This window comes from Leptopilina heterotoma, unplaced genomic scaffold (assembly GCF_015476425.1).
Source record: "Leptopilina heterotoma isolate Lh14 unplaced genomic scaffold, ASM1547642v1 Lhet_135, whole genome shotgun sequence".
NCBI lineage: Eukaryota > Metazoa > Arthropoda > Insecta > Hymenoptera > Figitidae > Leptopilina > Leptopilina heterotoma.
The window spans coordinates 613,386-632,024 of record NW_025110854.1 but is presented as its reverse complement, the minus strand read 5'-3'; the positions used below and the strand labels follow the sequence as shown (position 1 = coordinate 632,024).

Sequence of the window (18,639 nt, the reverse complement as noted above, 5' to 3'; positions counted from 1 at the left end):
AAAAGAACAAATAATTGTGTGATCTGAATATTTTTATGCTTTTCATTTTATTGCAATAATGAATCTTTTTAAAACGATTCACACGCCGAAATAATATTCGAAACTGAAAACTTGGAATTCATATTTTTGGATAGATGAAAGAAGAAGAAAAAAAAGAAACAAAGATAAAAAAAGATAAAAAAGAAAACTAATTTTTGTATAGATAAAATGCCAGGAATCTTTTCTGAATCTCGTAACTCTGAATAGTTCGATTCCTTAATTTTATGCGCTCTCGAATCTAAGAGTAAAAAATAATTCGAGTATTGCCATTTAATTTCGTATAAGATTACTTAATCTTTGTGATTTTTATATATAATATTGAGCGTTTGCTCTTTTCCCTCTTTTTTTTTTATTATTAGATTTAGAATAAAGAATAACATTATTAATGCTTTATTAATATTTTGAGAATTGAGAGATTATTGCCATCAGCGCAGGTTCATTTTATTTTTTGTTTTGTTTGTAAAATAACATTTCACGCATTTGTGGATAATTTCGATTGTCTATTGACTGACATATATGTTTATTTTATATACATTTTATTTTGTTTTTTAACGCACAGGAAATTGCGCACACAAATTTATTTTGGCATTCAAATATAAATTGTGAAATTTGAAAAATTTATACAAATTTACAAAAATATATTTGTAAGAGCCTTGTGCCAAAATTCCTTGCACATATTTTTCAGATTTATTATGATTATTATTTTTTTTTTAATTGTCCATTAATAAATCTGACAATAAACTTGCGTGAATGTATGAATTTCTTTGTTAAAATGCATGTCACATGCTGTATTGTATTTTTTATTAATGGTAAAATTGTAAGAACAGTATTGAAGTAATTCATAATTATATTGATCTTGTAGAAGGTTCTTTATATAGTTTTTAATATCATAAAAACTTATAAAATCTAAAGTCTAAGTCGCACTGCAGTAAAATTAATTGAAAAAAAAACATTGTAATCATACCAGTATTTAAAGTTGTAAAATTGTAGCAATACAATTTATTTATAATTGTACAATGACAACAATAGAATTATTTTTAATTGTATAATAGTAACGAGAAAAAAAGAACTACAATTATTGTATAAGATGATGATAATTGCCAGTGAAAAAAAAATAATGAAATGTACTCGATAATTTCTAAAAATGTACTGAGTCTATTTTTTATTAGAAGAAAAATTAGTTTACTGCAGTTAATATTATAAAATGAGTAATTTGTTCAAATTTTAGTATTTTTTACTTTACTCGACCAAATGTTGATCATATTCGATTGTAATTATTTTAGCTGTAAGTAGTCAAGCATAGACATACAAGACTTTTTGGAAATATTCGCTCAAATAAAATTTGTACTGAAAATAAATTTCGTTTTCTTTACAATATTTATTTTACAAATTACAATATTTTGAGACAAAATTTTATATTTTAGTAATCAAGATTTTTTATTTCACTTATAAACATATAGAAATTAGAAGAAAAAATATATAAAATTGTATTGTTTAGTAGTAATTGAGTTATTAAACAGTAATTAAAAAAACATCAAAATGTTTTACTTTTATAAATAGAGGGTTCTAATTTGTGATCATTGCAATATTCCAAAATTATACTTTGTCCGTCAATTAAATCTTTGCTGTTGAAAAGATCCAGTAGAAGTGTATCCATTTTCTCCGAGATAACGAGACCAGTTTCGTGGTGAAATATTCGTAATTTCTTTGAAGTTGATACATTATTGGAGTTTGGAATACCTAATAAATCAGCAATTGAATCAATTGTCTTTCCCATTGACCAGCTTATCGAGACAAATGCTCCTTTCGAGCTTCCAGCATTTTTTGTACTCGTGGGATAATAAACGAGAAAGTAACGTCGATCAGCCGTTGGTATTCCTTGGGAACCGATGGAACTACCTTTTAATTTCATAAGTTGCACCTGAAAAGAAAGTATAATTTTCAACAAAATTTTATAATAAACGATAAAGATAAATAAAATGAAATAAAACTGATAAAAAAATTAATTTAAAAAATAATCAGGGTTACCACAAAAATTTAATTTTGTTTTTCTCTGATTTCCAGACAAAATTTTTTGACTTTTTCCCTGACTCTAAAGATTATTATGATTCATTCTAAAAATTATTAGCTACTCAACAAAATGTTATATTATATTTATTTACGAATTTCTTTAATTGTAAAATTATTCGAAAACATCAATAAATTCTTCTTTAAATAAATATTTAATTATTATTATTATTTTTCCGTAGGAATTAACATGTGTGAAAATTTCAAATTCAACAACTTATAAGAATTATAAAACATGAAAATGTCGATTGATTCCTTCATGTTTTATAATAATTAAAGATGACTGAGTGATAAAATCAATATTTTATAGATATTATAAGAATATTGTTGCTGCAACTCCTTCAAAATTATTTACATAATTTCAATTCAATTATTATTTTCTGTCAATTTTTAACTAAAATTCTTCTTCAAATTAATTATTTTTAATAATTTTTGAAAAAGTTCTTTGAAAATTTTTAAATATCTATATTTGTTTATAATTCAATTTTACGAAATTTCGATTATTTGGAAATTCTTCAATTAAATATTATATTAGAAAATAAAAACTTCAAATAATTTATAAAAAAATCCGCAATTAAACTTTCTCAAAAAACTGAATTCCACAGAATTGTTAGTTTAAAATGTGGAAAATTCAGATTTTCAAAGAATTTAATTTCAAACCTTTTCAAAATCCAATTATTTCTTAAAATTCAGGCTAGGTATAATGCTTTTATTATTCAATTATTATTTAAATTTTTAACTGAAATTCAGTTTTATTAGAAAATTCTACGAGAATTTAATTATGTAAATACAAAAATAAATAATTTATTGAATAATTGAATGTTTCTCAAAATTGAATTCTTTTGACTAAATTAATATTAATTTATTAATTTTATTAATTAATAAAATTGTTAAGAATAATTACAGTTTTCAAAGAATTCAATTAAAATTTTATTAAAAGTAATTGAAAGTCTGCGATGAGTTTTATTATTTATGAAAAGAATTGAATTGTTGCAAAGAAATTTATAAAAAATTTGTGAAATTTGTATTATTTATGAAAAGAATGGAATGTTTGAGTAGAATTTTATCAAAAGTTTCTTTAAATAATTGAATTCTTTTGGAAAATTTTATTAAAATAGTTATTTTTAATTATTGAATTGAGAAAAATTTTTGAAAATTGAAATTTTGCCAAGAATTTTATTAAAATTTTTGATAATAATTGAATTTTGGAGAAGAGTTTTATTATTTATAAAAATAATTGAAAGTTTAACGAGAATTTAAAAAAATTTTCAACATAATAATTGAATTTTGACGAAAGAATTTTGTTACTTTTGAAAATTATTATAATTTCTGCATTCATTTGTAACTGCTATTTCAGAAGAATCTGAATTAATAACATATTTTTCAAAAATCTACGTTTCTTTAAGATTTCTATTTAAATTCATTAAAAATTGAAATTTTACAAAATTTCAAATTAAAACCTTTTAAAGTTAATCTATTTATGAAAATTGTAAACGTAACTTTTTTAAAATTCAATTAATTTTGAAATGTTGAAGTAAAATTATTCATTAAATAATTTACAAGTAATAATTTTATTATATAGTTTTTGAAGAATTAAGTTATTTAAAAAGAAATTATTGACGGAAATAGAAAAAATTGAAGGTTTTATATTAGAATTTATGGTAATTTCATAGTTTATGAGACAAACAAAAAAGTCACAAAAATACACAATTTTCTTATCAATTCTAAAAATTTAATTTCTTCCACTACTTTTAATAAAAATCTCTGACTTTTTCCTAAATTCCCTTGACCTGTGGTAATCCTGATAATGAAATTAAAATATAAAGTAAATTATTTTAGCGAATAAAATTCCTACTTTAATGGCCATTGCGGAATTTTTTGATTTTTTAAGTTTCTCCTTTATCGTTTGATCGACGGCAGCTTTTGCATCAGCAAAATCTTGTTTTGGTTTGTCCCATTTTTTCTTCTCTTGTAATTTTTCCTCTTCACTCAATTCCAAACAGCCATGATAACGATGAGCGAGACAAAAGTGTTTTTTACATACAATACATGGCATCTCAATCACAGACGTTAGACTGCAAGAAATATCCGAACAACAGTAGGATGTTAATTTCTCCATATTTGTTGCAACATTGTCGACAAATTGAGAGCACGAATGTGAAATTACGTGAAAATGTTCCTTACAAAATTCTAATTTACAATGATCACATGGTGTTGATAGAAAATCTAATTGTTTGCATTCCTTCCAAGAGCAACGATTTCCTGTTGTGGGGAACTCCATTTTTTCTCACCCTCGAAAAAGAAACAAATTTTTTGAAATTTATGTTTAGGTGGGAGAATTTATTTTTAGATTAAAAAATTAACTGTGCGATGTTGTTGGCGAGTGGAGATGATTTTCACTGAGAGTTCCAAGAGCGAGATTTGTCCACTTTTGCTCCAACTCCTTGAGTGTCATGTGAGAATCGCCGTTGTCACTTTCAGGATCGGGTAATTCCGATAAAGGTACAAGAATATCATCAAGGGGAAGTTTCTCCTTTCGCCATGCGTCGTCAATTAAATCCAATAGTCTGCCGTCTCCACAAACTTGACTGTCCATTACGAGATATCGGAAACTAAAATTAGAAATATTGTAAAGTCATTTACAAAATAATTTGAACGTAAACATTTGTTTGTAAAAACATTTATGTAACACTCTAATTGTTGTATATTGATATTATAGGAAAATTTCTTTACAATCTTACCGTATTTAATAGTTTAATACTTAAATTATAATAATAGACGTTTATTAATTAACATAATAATTAGTTTGTTTACGTTTACAAGATTTACGATTTTTTAAAATTTACTTTAATTTTAGGTTAGGTTAGTAGCTGTCAAACCTTTTGGCAATTTCCTCAACTAAGAAGAAAATACTTCTTTATCGACTGTAGAATTTTAGTCGACACTACTTTACCAACACTTTGCAGCCGATAGTTTATTTCAATTGGCGCTGCTGTATTCTGCTCAATTCTGCTTTTGGCGGCATTGTCATAACAAAAGTTCTTTTTTTCTCCTCATCATTAATCATTATTATTACAATATAGTTTCAAAGTAAAGAAGTTAACTCCAAACTACTTTGTTCATTTGACTGCAACAAAAAAATGCAACCGAAGAATAAAATTCATATGTATTTGTTTCCAAGTCCATAGGTAACCTAATTATTTCTTACAATCCTGTTCGTGACTCTGTGTAAAACTTATAATTTATCTATTTCGCAAATTTCCTAGCCAACATATTATCATTGATTCTGACTTTAATAACTCGTGGTATAAAGTTGAGATTTTCATTTTCAGTTGGAAAGTAAACTTGTTATTGCCGTTCCTACATTAAAGTGGCACGAGATAAAAGTTTGCGGCCTCTTCCGAACCGGCGTGGCGTATGTCATTGTGACTCAGTTTTAAAATTGTAAGTATTTATAATTTCATCTTTTCAGGGAAAATAAAGGGTAAATTATCGGTTTTCATGAGGATTTTCATATTGTTGTCCTAATTTTGAAGATTTAGAATATTTTGTAGTAGTAGTAGTGTTTAACATTGGCACTTATACTGGCGTTGCGCTGTGTATATTCGGCCATTAGAATATTTTGTAAATAATTAACCTATAAATTGTCAAGTATAATAATCGTGTCAATGACAGGTGAAATTCGGGTTCCCGTCAACAGGAGCTAATGCTTAATGGCTCAAGTTTCTTTAAAAAGTTTCTTCATTGTTCACGGTTTTTTTAAATCAATCAATCCAAAAGTTGTTGGCGAAACTTGCAATTTCTTTTTTTGAAGAACTTCAAGACAGTCAGTTTTGATAAAATTGTGAATAAATTATCGCCATTGTCGCTGATTTCAATTTGATGTACAGTTTTCTTATAGGTATCGGTAACGTAAAAAAAACGGAAAAAACAAAATTTCATTTATTTTCACTTCATTGGTTCTTGCCTTTTTTAATTATTATACATTTTAATCAGTAAAAAGAAGATATTTTTTCAAAAGATTTATATAATTTTATTTATTTTACTATTGAAAGTGAATATTGACATTGACAATAATTTTTGTGTCTCATTTTATATAGGGTTATGTTTTTTTATTATTTGCGTATAATGGGTATAAGGCAATTTTTTAGTAATAAAAATCATTTCAATTATGGACGAACAATTTTATTTCTTTATAAAGTTAAATCAATCATCACCGAAAATACAAAAAATGAATTTTTTCGAAATTTATTTCCTATTTGCTGTTGAAAATATGTTTCGCAAAATTACTTTTTCTTTAGTGTTCAAAGTTTCTTTCTTTAGTGACTAATGAAAAGAAAGTAAATATTAGCTAATTATTCTAAATCTTATAAATTTAAAATATTATTTATTTTATGAAACAATATTTTTTTGGAAAATTTTTTTCGAGTTCATAAGACAATTCTAAATTTTGGCGTCTTTTTTGTTTGCCTCATAACCCCCACAGCACCGTAACTTTCCTAAAAATTTATTAAATATTTACTTGCAATCTTCGCCTAATTATAATTATAATTAGGCGAAAATATCATTTAAATGTTCAGGAAATTTTCACACTAAACATTTATTTAATCGGGACATTTAAATCTTTACAGAACTTTTAATAAACATTATTGGAATTAAATATTCCGAATATTGCAAGTAAATATTTAATAAATTTTTAGGAAAGTTTCGGTGCTGTGGGGGAAAATATGAAATTACCTACCACGAATTTTAATACAAAATTATGTTAAAAAATTTTGAAAAATTCTCGTCAAAATTTTGAAGTATCTTTATAAATAATAAAATAAATTCTTCTCCTAAATTCAATTATCGTTTAAAATTTTAATAAAATTCTTCGCAAAATTTCAATAATTTTCAAAAATATTCCTCAATTTAATGATTTTCAATATCTAGTATTCTAATAAAATGGTCCAAAAGAATCCAGTTATTTTAAAAAAAATGTTAATAAAATTCTACGTAAACCGCTAATCATTTTTATAAATAATAAAATTTTCACGGGAATTCAATCATTTACAATTTTTTAAAAACATCTCAATAATTTAATTATTTTTTCAATAATTCCATTATTTTCATAAACAATACATTTTTTTTAGAATAAATTATTGTAACAAAATACTAATTAAGAATTACAAGCAAATACAAAAATTCAGTAAGTTTATTAGTTTATAAATTTTAAATAGAATTAAAATAACAAATTAGGGAATTTAAAGAAATTACTAAAATAAAACGCAATAATTTTTATACATTAATGTAAGTCGTTTAATAATAAAGCTCTCCGTTTTCTGATTCTATACAAAAGTCTTACAAATTGTTATTTCCCGACATTTTTCATAATAATACCTATTTACCGATAACGCTTCCCTATAAAATCTTCCCCAAAAGAAAAGAAAAAGAGCTCGCGTTTATGCAATCGAATTTAAATGACGCGAGACAATGCTCTGATATCAAAATATTGCCAAAAAAGAGGGGATTAGGATTTTTTAACAATATTAATTGATAACCCACAAAGATATTACGCGTCATCAAACCAGACTACGAACATACAAATTTCTCGATCAACACTCTCGACTCACATACATCCAAACACACATTCACAAAAAACAATATTCAAATGATACTCAATTTTGATGAGGCCTTGGTGTGGATGATGCGACTCGGATCGGTGATGATTAAACTTCCTTCCAATAGGATAATCGAAGCGTTCTTCCTTCAAAGGTAAAATTATGATGCGAGGCGTCCCTCGAGAATATCACAACCAACAGGATGGGAATCAATCGTGGTGAGAGACAAAGAGACTTATCCAAAAAATGCACATAAACTGTCCACAATCACAAATATTGTTGGAACAACAATCCAAAGATCAGTCACGTGAATTCACTTAACAATATAAATTAAACAAATGCCGAAACTTGGCGAAAATTGTTTTATAGAAAGAAAAACTTGCAAGTAAAAGTAAATGTTCTTTTTCAATTTCGTACATACGAATTTAAATTGTGTTTTTGTCAAAAGGTAAAATGATAGTGCCAAATTTTCTCAGTGTCTCCAGAAATTCCCCTCTTTGTCATTAAGTCTCCTCCCAGCCTCGGGCCCAATTGGTGAAACCACCTCTCTCATCAATTAGAAATTTCCCTCTTAATGAAAATAATGTGTATGGATTCCCCACATCTGCCCCCTTTTCTCCTGGCTGTTCTTTGACTTGCTTCAAATGAAAATCGAAGGAGAAAAACTGCCGACCCAAGTCTTCGTTAATTGAGTTGCGACGATACAATACTTGTCAATTAATTACATACATAACATGTATTCTTCTTTCATACAAATAAGATCTTTTCTGAATAACAATTCAATTTTTTTTTTTAAATTATGTAAATATAAAATCACACATGCACACAAAGATCGAATAAATAGTTGCGATTTTTTCTTTATTTTTCCATTTCTTTCTTTTTTTTTTTTGTTTTTATAAAATAAAAATGTTATTCGAAGAAATAAGTTTTCTCCGAATTTTTGTCAAATTACATTTACAAACACTGCATCTCACACATATATATATATATATTTTTTTTTTTAAATTTACACGTTTATGGATAAAATTAATAACATTTTACGCTCATAATTTATTCCCATTCCATCTCATATTCCTACATATATAAATATATACCAATCTCACCTCATTAACCCTGAGCACATTATTTCTCAAAATTTAGACGTTACTTTATTTATTTATCTATTTTTTTTTTTTTTTTATTCTTCTTCTTCTGAATTTGAATGATATAAACGAAGATCCGTTCTATTGTAAATACCTTTAACAGCAAAAGGCGCGTCAATATGAGTCAATTCGCACGCATTTGATCCGAAAATACGATTAATGCGATATGGGCCATAATATATATGAAAAAATTTCGAAATTTTCCCGTCTTCTTTGCTCGATTGATGAGGAACTTTTAGTAATACGAGTTGTCCTATTTTAATTTCCACTTTACTTATTGTTTTTTGATTCTCATTTCGTACTTCACAAGCCCTTTTAATTTTTGATTTCGCTATTTCGATTTTTTCAAGGTGAGATACTTCTTGCCCATCCGGAAATTCTAACAGTGTTCTGATTTTGTCAATTGGATTTCGTCCATAATGCAATTCATACGGGGTATATTCGGTAACGCCATTCGTAGAAAGATTAATCCATTCTTGGATTTTTTTAACATATAAGGACCATCGCGTGTGCCTATCGCTACAATAAGTCCGAAATAAACGTCCTATTTCTCGCATAACGCGTTCGGCTGGATTCGATTGGGGATGCCTTACGGAAACAAACGTCGACTGCACCTCGTTTTCAGCCAAGAATGCACCCCATTTATGTGAGGTAAATTGCGTCCCATTATCGCACAGGACACGCCTAGGTCTCGCGACAGTCCGAAAATAATCTTTCATTTTATTTATCGCTGCTTCGGTCGTCTCTCGCTTTATTGCGAAAAGTGTTACTAGTTTTGAAAACACGTCAATTAATACAAATATATATTTTACACCCCCAGTCGATTGCGGGAGAGGCCCAAAAAAATCAATTGCCACTGTATCGTTAGGTTTGTCCGCTATAACATTTCGAAAAGCCCCTGTCATTGAGTAATTTATCGATTTTACTCTTTGACACAGATCGCAATTGATAACGAATCTTTTCACACTCAATCGCATCCCCTTCCAATAATAATTTCTCGCCAGATCTTTAAAAGTCTTATATGCTCCCATATGACCATTATCCTCATGAACGCGCGATGTCAATTTATTTATTATACTTTCCGGAACGACCAGTCGCCATAAACTTTCTGTTTGCGTTTTATAAAACAAAATTTCATTTTTTACGCAATATCCTTTTATTATTTTATCCTGAGCTATCTCGTTAAAAATATTTTTCAATTTTCGATCTTCAAATTGCATTGTTTTAATATTTCGAAATTCATGTAAATCTAAACACCCTATTGCGCAAATGCCAGCAAAAAATTCACCCTCACTAACCTGTCGATCTCGCTGCTCCAACATCGCACAAATACGAATCAATTCGGATTCTTCAGAAAATTTAGTTTCCACTCGACTAAAATAATTTGCTAAAACGTTATCGGTTCCCTTACAATGAGAAATTACAAAGGAATACTCCTGCAAAATCAGAGACCAGCGAACAATGCGTGAACTCTGATACGTTGTATTCAACATGAAAGTTAGCGCTCTGTGGTCAGTATGAATCTGAAAAGTCGTCCCCAGCAAATATGTTCTTAACCGCACTACTGCAAAAACAATTGCCAGAAGCTCCAATTCCGTTGCCGAATAATTTGCTTCATAACTTGAAAGACATCGACTAATAAGAGCAATAATTATTTCCTCACCCGAATCATCCATCTGACAAAGCACCGCGCTAATGCCACTTTTTGATGCATCCGTACGCAAAATAAAAGGTCTATCATTCCAATAATGTCTCAGCATTATGCATTCCGCAAATTTATCTTTTATTTTTTTAAACTGCTCGCTATGTTCTTTTGTCCACTTAAAATCAGATTTGGAACTAAGAATCTGTCGAAAACCATCTAATAAATTTGCATATTTTGACTGAAATCTACGATAATAGCCACAAACTCCGATGAAACTCTGCAATTCCCGTCTAGATTTTGGTTCAGGAATGTCTTGAATGGCTTTGATCTTACAGGGATCTGGTCTAACCCCACTCGTGCCTAATATAAATCCCAGAAAAGGGATTTCCTTTCTAGCAAATAAAGTCTTATCTAATCTGAGAGTTAAACCACATTCCCGCAAACGAGAAAAAATTTTACTTAAATGCAATATATGATCATCGAAACATTTTGAAGCTACAACGAGATCATCTATATAGATCGTCAAAAATTGTTCAAATTCAGATCCAAAAACCTGACTCAACGCTCGAACAAATATGCCCCCTGCAGTCTTCACGCCAAAAGGTAACCGACAGAATTGATAACATCGACCCTCTACTACAAATGCAACATACGGACGTGATTCCTTGGCCAATAATATCTGATAATAACCCAAGGTCAAATCAGAACTAGTAAAAAAATTTGTTCCTGCATATTTTTGCAACAATTGTTCCACTGATGGTGGGCCCTCAAGATCAATTTCAATATATTGATTAAATTTTCTTGCGTCCAGACAAATTCTAACGCTGCCATCTTTTTTCAATACAACCCTAATCGGATTACAATGTCGACTATTGGAACGCTCGATTACCTTTAGTGACTCCAATCTATCTAATTCTTTTAAAACTTGTGAGCGAAGTTTAATCGGTATCGTGTAAGACATTCGAATGGAAGGATGATCAGAAGTCAATTTAAAAACATGTTCATATCCCTGCAAACAACCCGGATTATCACTAAAAATATCCCGATACTCCTCCACCAGAATACTCAGCTTACCCTTCTGCTCAGAGGATAGCATTGAATCGGTTGGAAAAAAATCAGAAACATTATTCAAGTTTATGGGTTGAATAATAGGTTCATCTTCGATCTCCAATTGACAAATTTGGATTTCGGACTCCTCACCAACCGCTGTGGGAATCACATCATCCAACAAATAACCTATCATACGCGTTTCCATTTCACCCTCATTTTTCCTATCACAAGTCGTAACTATTTTTTTAACATGAGGAATTTCCTCGGTGTAAGAAATTAATGGCTTTCCGATTTCATAATTATTTATCCATAAAGTTTGTCGGTCATAATCAATTTTTGCCCTTTCACCAAGCAGCCAATCATTTCCGAGTAAAACAGAATATGCCAAATCTGGAATAACTAAACATACCGGTTCAAATAATAAACCGTCAATTTTCAAAGGCAATTGTACTTGGTTCTTAACTCGACACGTCGACTTACCGAATGGCCCCCCCACCTTAATGTTGGTAACAGGGAGAATGAGACATTTTCGATCTTCTTTAATTAAATCGAAAAATTTAGATGAAATACACGTTACCCTACTTCCGCTATCTACGAGGCATATTACACAATGACCCAAAATATCGGCAACAATTCGTGGGCTTAGAGATTTTATCAATTTATTTTCAGTTGAAGGCATTGGTTTGCATACATCGTAAGCAAGGTCCTTATACGAAATTATTTTGTGTAGACTCGACGCCGGACCGTTTAGAATCGAGTCGTCTATTCGTTTCCCGAGTAATGAGAATTTTCAGATTGCGCATGCCCCCGCTCCTCATTCGCGTAGAGACCCCGAGTACCTTCTGACGTATCCCCACCTTTGAGTATTTCCATGGGTGCCCCTTCCGTGTCAATCGCGGCTATATAACAACTTGGGGATATTTCTTCTTCTGTGTTACTCCCACTCGTTTGAGATTGAACAGCAGCTACAGTAACACGATTATTTCCCCCTTTCGCATTCGCGTTTACATGGCTCGGAGGGGGGTAATTTCTCGCCCCTTGGTTACCTGCATTTTGCGCACGGTTTGTGGGTCTCGAATCTGAACCGCCATAATTTCGATTATTATTTGGATTATTATACCCCCTCCAAGAGGCCTGACTATCACGTCGTCTATCATGTTCCGAATTATTTACATACTCACGCTTCTCAATCTCCCGACTATTATATACCGGTTTATAAAGAGTACTCGATGAGTCAGAATTTGTACTGGAGTAGCGGTTACGTTCGTTATCAGATTTCTTTATGAAAGTGGAGTCTCTAATATTTTTTGCGTCATCTATTCTCATTAGTACTTGCACAAAATGTCGCGAATCTGTTAAACTCGCACCTGCCATTGCCACCTGAACATCCGCTGGCATCTGAGACAAAATGATCCTATTTTTCTCATAGACGGACATAGGTGGTCTCAATCGTGCAGCTTCCGACATTTGTTTATAATAGAAATTGACTAAATTATCATTAACCTGCGAAAACCGTCGACCTCTCCATGAATCGCGACGCTTTTCCTGCACTTCAACCGAGCAAAATTCTTGTTCGAATAATAAGACAAAATGCTCAAAACTCGTTAATTCTAATTTAATCGCATCGAACCAAATGCGTGCGTCAGCCTGAAGAGCATTTCTTACAATTTTAGGCTGATAATCTAAAGGTACGCATTTTATCTTTAAATACTGGTCAAGTTCATTTAAAAATTCCGACGGATCCTCGTCTAAAACACCCTTAAAAATAGGCAAATTTACCTCCTTAATAAATGAAGGTCTTTGCCAGTCATCAGATTTACGATAAGAATTATTTTGAGATTTTAATTTTTCAATTTCAGTCCGTAATGATTGAATTATATTTTCTAAACTCGACACACGATTTCGTAAATCAACACAATGTTCATCACAAAAGTCAATGCCATTGTTATTTTGATTATGCCCCCAAAGTGAATGAGGTGTTGACATTTGTTTTGGTACGAAGCGAGGCTTATGAAAAGACATGATTAATAAAATAAATTCTTTGGGAATTCAAGCAATTCAGAATATAAAATTTTTCTTTAATTTTTGCGTTATAACCGAATTACTGTCCCTGTTCGGGCGCCAAATATGTAACAAAATACTAATTAAGAATTACAAGCAAATACAAAAATTCAGTAAGTTTATTAGTTTATAAATTTTAAATAGAATTAAAATAACAAATTAGGGAATTTAAAGAAATTACTAAAATAAAACGCAATAATTTTTATACATTAATGTAAGTCGTTTAATAATAAAGCTCTCCGTTTTCTGATTCTATACAAAAGTCTTACAAATTGTTATTTCCCGACATTTTTCATAATAATACCTATTTACCGATAACGCTTCCCTATAAAATCTTCCCCAAAAGAAAAGAAAAAGAGCTCGCGTTTATGCAATCGAATTTAAATGACGCGAGACAATGCTCTGATATCAAAATATTGCCAAAAAAGAGGGGATTAGGATTTTTTAACAATATTAATTGATAACCCACAAAGATATTACGCGTCATCAAACCAGACTACGAACATACAAATTTCTCGATCAACACTCTCGACTCACATACATCCAAACACACATTCACAAAAAACAATATTCAAATGATACTCAATTTTGATGAGGCCTTGGTGTGGATGATGCGACTCGGATCGGTGATGATTAAACTTCCTTCCAATAGGATAATCGAAGCGTTCTTCCTTCAAAGGTAAAATTATGATGCGAGGCGTCCCTCGAGAATATCACAACCAACAGGATGGGAATCAATCGTGGTGAGAGACAAAGAGACTTATCCAAAAAATGCACATAAACTGTCCACAATCACAAATATTGTTGGAACAACAATCCAAAGATCAGTCACGTGAATTCACTTAACAATATAAATTAAACAAATGCCGAAACTTGGCGAAAATTGTTTTATAGAAAGAAAAACTTGCAAGTAAAAGTAAATGTTCTTTTTCAATTTCGTACATACGAATTTAAATTGTGTTTTTGTCAAAAGGTAAAATGATAGTGCCAAATTTTCTCAGTGTCTCCAGAAATTCCCCTCTTTGTCATTAAGTCTCCTCCCAGCCTCGGGCCCAATTGGTGAAACCACCTCTCTCATCAATTAGAAATTTCCCTCTTAATGAAAATAATGTGTATGGATTCCCCACATTATATTATTTTCATAAATAAGAAGACTAATCGTAGAATTTCAATTCCCATTTAATACAATTTTAATCGAATTAATTCTTTGAAAGAATTCAATTATTCAATAAGTATTTATTTTGGTATTTAAATAATTGAATTCTCATAGAATTTTTTAATAAAAATTGATTTAAAGTTAATTTTAAATAATCGAAATTTCTGTAAAATTGAATTGTAAATAAATTGATTTAAATATTCTCGAAGAAGAACTTTTTTACAAATTATTAAAAATAATTGATTTAAAAAAAAATTTTAGTTATAAAAATTCTAGAAAATAATAATTGAATTGAAATAATGAAAATAACTTTGAAAAAATTACAGTAACAATATTCTTATAATATAATGTAATGAGTTTATCACTCGGTCATCTTTATTAAATATTATAAAATATATGAAGAAATCCACCACTTCGAGTTGAAGACTCAGAATAAAACATTAAGGATTTTTTGAGGAATTAAAGATTCTTAGAAATAATTAATAATTCCTATGGAAAAATAATAATTATTAAAAATTTATTTAAAAATGAAGTAATTGATGTATTTGAATAATTATACAATTAAAGAAATTAGTAAATAAATGTTATAGAACATTTTTTTCATTATCTAATCATTTTTAGAGTGAATTAGAACATTCTTTATAGTCAGGGAAAAAATTAGAATATTGTTTAGAAATCAGGGGAAAAATAAAAATTTTTGTGGCAACGCTGAGAACAAAAAGGTCTACAATATACACCATTTTTACAATTTAGATATTTTTTCCTGGTCAATTTTTGTTTTAACCATTTTTTTTGGAAAATGCATCTTTTTCGTTTTATGTGCACGTTTCCATTAATCTGGTCGTAGTTTGATGAATGTATTGAAAATCATTAAATTCTTGCAAAGTTTAATAATTTTAATTGGAAATTTCAAAAGCAATTGAATTTTATGAAGAAGAATTTTATTAAAATTATATTGAAATAATTGAATTCCTGAGAAGAATTTTATTATTGAAAAAAAATAATTTAAATCTTGCGAAGAATTTTTCTATTTATAAAAATAATTGAATTGTTCCGAAAAATTTATTAAAATTTTAGGAAATGAATGAATTTTATGTAAATTTGAAAATAATTAAATTCTTTCGAGGAATTCTATTAAAATTGTCTTGAAAAATATTAAATTTCTGCAAAAAATTTTATTATTTATGAAAATAATTGAATTATTGCGAAGAATTTTACTATTTATAACAATAATTGAAATGATTCGAAGAATTTATTAAAGTTTTAGGATATAATTGAATTGTTTTGAAGAATTTTATAGAAATATTTGAAAATAATTAAATTCTTTCGAGAAATTCAATAACAGTTTCTTCGAAAATAATTGAATTTATGTGTATTCACAATAATTGAATTCATTTGGAAGAATTTTTTTTATTTTTTAAAAATAATTGAATTCTTTCAATTTTTTTGACGAATATATTTCAAAATTGCCTTGAAAGTAATTTAATTTTCATTCAGAATTTGTTGTAATATTTTGAGAATAATTGAATTATTTTTAGAGAATTTTAAATTCTTGTTAAATTTGAATTTTGTTGAAATTTTTGGAAATTTTAATTAAATTCTTTAGTGTAATTTTAATGACATAGGACTAAAAATAATTTAATTCCTGCAAAGAATTTTAGTATTTATAAAATTAGTTGATTTGTTTTGAAGAAGTTATTAAAATTTTAGGAAATAATTGAATTTTATGGAAATATTTGAATATATTTGAATTCTTTTGAAATATTTTATAACGAATTAAGAAAAAAATTAAATTCTTTCGCGAAATTTTATTGAAAATAATTGAATTGTTTAGAAGGATTTATTAAAATTTTAGAAAATATTTGAATTCGTTTGTAATTGAAATTCTTTTCGAATTGCACATTAAATTTCTCATTATTTTAGTATTTGGCATTAATACATTTTTCTGATAATTTTTCCCTTTTTCAGGGTGCAATTTTCGTTCCTTCGTCTTGGAGAAAAATTATCAAGAAGGTCGAAATTGAATTGGTCGAATCACTGCCAAGGAATCGAAACGTTAATCGGATTACAAAACCCTATACAGCAGGTCAGTGCCCTAATTTTCAATGGTGAATTTCACCCATACAGAGATAAACTTGTATACATGAACACGAGTATTCGAAGTTGGACGTTAGATTTTCTCGATAGGAAAATCGAATTCAAGGAGTCGAGAGATGAGTTTTTTTTCCAGGTTGGAAGTTGTAGTAACTATATGTATATGTATATATTGTATAGGTAGCGAGTGAAGAGAAGGAAAACGTGTGTAGATCTCGGGAAGGTTGTTCCTTGATGGGAGAGGGTAAAATGGTAGCACGAGAAGAAAACGTAGGACCACGTTTCTCCATAGTCCATACAATACACATGTACATATATGGTTTTCCCTTCCGAAACACGGAACACGCCTACCTCGTACAACTTATACCAGGGAAGTTTAACTCTCGTGCGGCACCCACACACACAGAATGCATACTTATGCCAACGTTGTGCACATAAAGTTAGGGGGTGCCCGCCTCTCTCCTCGGTTGCCGCTGGTTGCCGCACAAGAATAAGAAACACGAAGCATACATAAACAAGGAGGTTGGGGATGCAGCAATTTAAAACGTACCCCGGAATTCCTCCCAGTGGGGTCGTAGAGCGGCCCTCTATATTACGAATTTCCTCCCTCGGTATCCTCGCCCATCTACCGGAGAATTTCAACCGTATAAAATGGAACTATAAGTGAGAAAGCCGTAAATTAGCCGGTAAAATTTTCTGTCGAGAGCTTCCTTACGTTATAAGATATCATCCAGTTTCTCTCTTTCTTTCTCTCTGTCTCTTTCTCGATCCCTTTTGTATAATATGTAATTTCGATCTTCCCTCCAAAAAAACGACGCTTTTTCGGTTTCTTGATCAAATTATCCTTCAATTGTCTTCAAATTTAGTTCCCATTTATATTTTATTATTATTGTTGTTTTCTTTATGATGTAATAGGAATTTAGAAATTGTACTATATACTTTACAAAGGTTTTAAGGATGAGTTTAATTTCAGGGTGGCCACATGTCAGTAAAGTTAGGGAAATGTCAGGAACAAAAATTTTTGTCAGAGAAATTAAGAAAAATGAGACTTTTCGAATTATTTTCAAAAATTGCGACTTTTTCAACTTTTCTTCTAAACATTGCAAATCTTTCAAAAATTGTTTTTGAATCATTTTTCAACATAATTAAATTTTTTAAATAAAAATCTTTTTGAATAGTTGAAATTCTGTAAAATTTAACTAAAAATAATTAAAATTCAGGGTGTCTACTAACCGGGAAATCCGGGAATAAGCCAGAAATTTTATGCCAAAACCGGGAATTTTATCACCAAATTAAAAACAGTTTTATTATTTTACTTTGTTTTTAAAGAATCGCTTTTTATTTCAATTTCTATAGATATTTAATACTGTTCTCTAAATTTGAATTAGTTAAAAATAATTCATTTTATAGTAAAAAATCAGTGACTGATTGAAATTTAGTAGGTAAGAAAATAAATTTAAAAAAAAATTTCGAATAATTAGAAATTTTGTGATATTCAACTGAAAATAATTGAGCCCGCGCGTACAATAACAGCAAGTGCGCGCGGTCGAAAGGGATAATATCAGTCAGGTAGCAGTGAGAAGCCCAGAGGCGCTCACATATTTAACGTATAACATTTATTGCTGCACGAGTGCAGCAAAATAAGCACTTTGCCGCACTAGTGCAGCAAAGTACTGTTTTGCGCCTACTTTACAGGCATGCAAAGTATGACTTTCCTTACAGGTGTTGCACAAAGGATTTTTGTATTACAAGCATTCAGATGAAAAAATAATGTGAAATATTAGA

General features: G+C 29.3%; 2 protein-coding genes across 2 annotated transcripts; both read right to left on the bottom strand.

Moving 5' to 3' along the window:
• Positions 1-121: 121 nt before the first annotated feature.
• LOC122497631 (AN1-type zinc finger protein 1-like) lies at positions 122-4,387 on the bottom strand. The gene is made up of 2 exons (XM_043604868.1): positions 3,962-4,387; positions 122-1,960 (listed from the first exon to the last, which is right to left on the bottom strand). Exons 1-2 carry the CDS (start codon positions 4,385-4,387, stop codon positions 1,574-1,576), a joined length of 813 nt encoding a protein of 270 aa, XP_043460803.1. The 3' UTR covers positions 122-1,573.
• A 78-nt stretch (positions 4,388-4,465) lies between these two features.
• On the bottom strand, positions 4,466-5,008 carry LOC122497632 (anaphase-promoting complex subunit 13). The gene is made up of 2 exons (XM_043604869.1): positions 4,848-5,008; positions 4,466-4,718 (listed from the first exon to the last, which is right to left on the bottom strand). Exon 2 carries the CDS (start codon positions 4,700-4,702, stop codon positions 4,466-4,468), a length of 237 nt encoding a protein of 78 aa, XP_043460804.1. The 5' UTR covers positions 4,703-4,718; positions 4,848-5,008.
• Between the last annotated feature and the right edge of the window lie 13,631 nt (positions 5,009-18,639).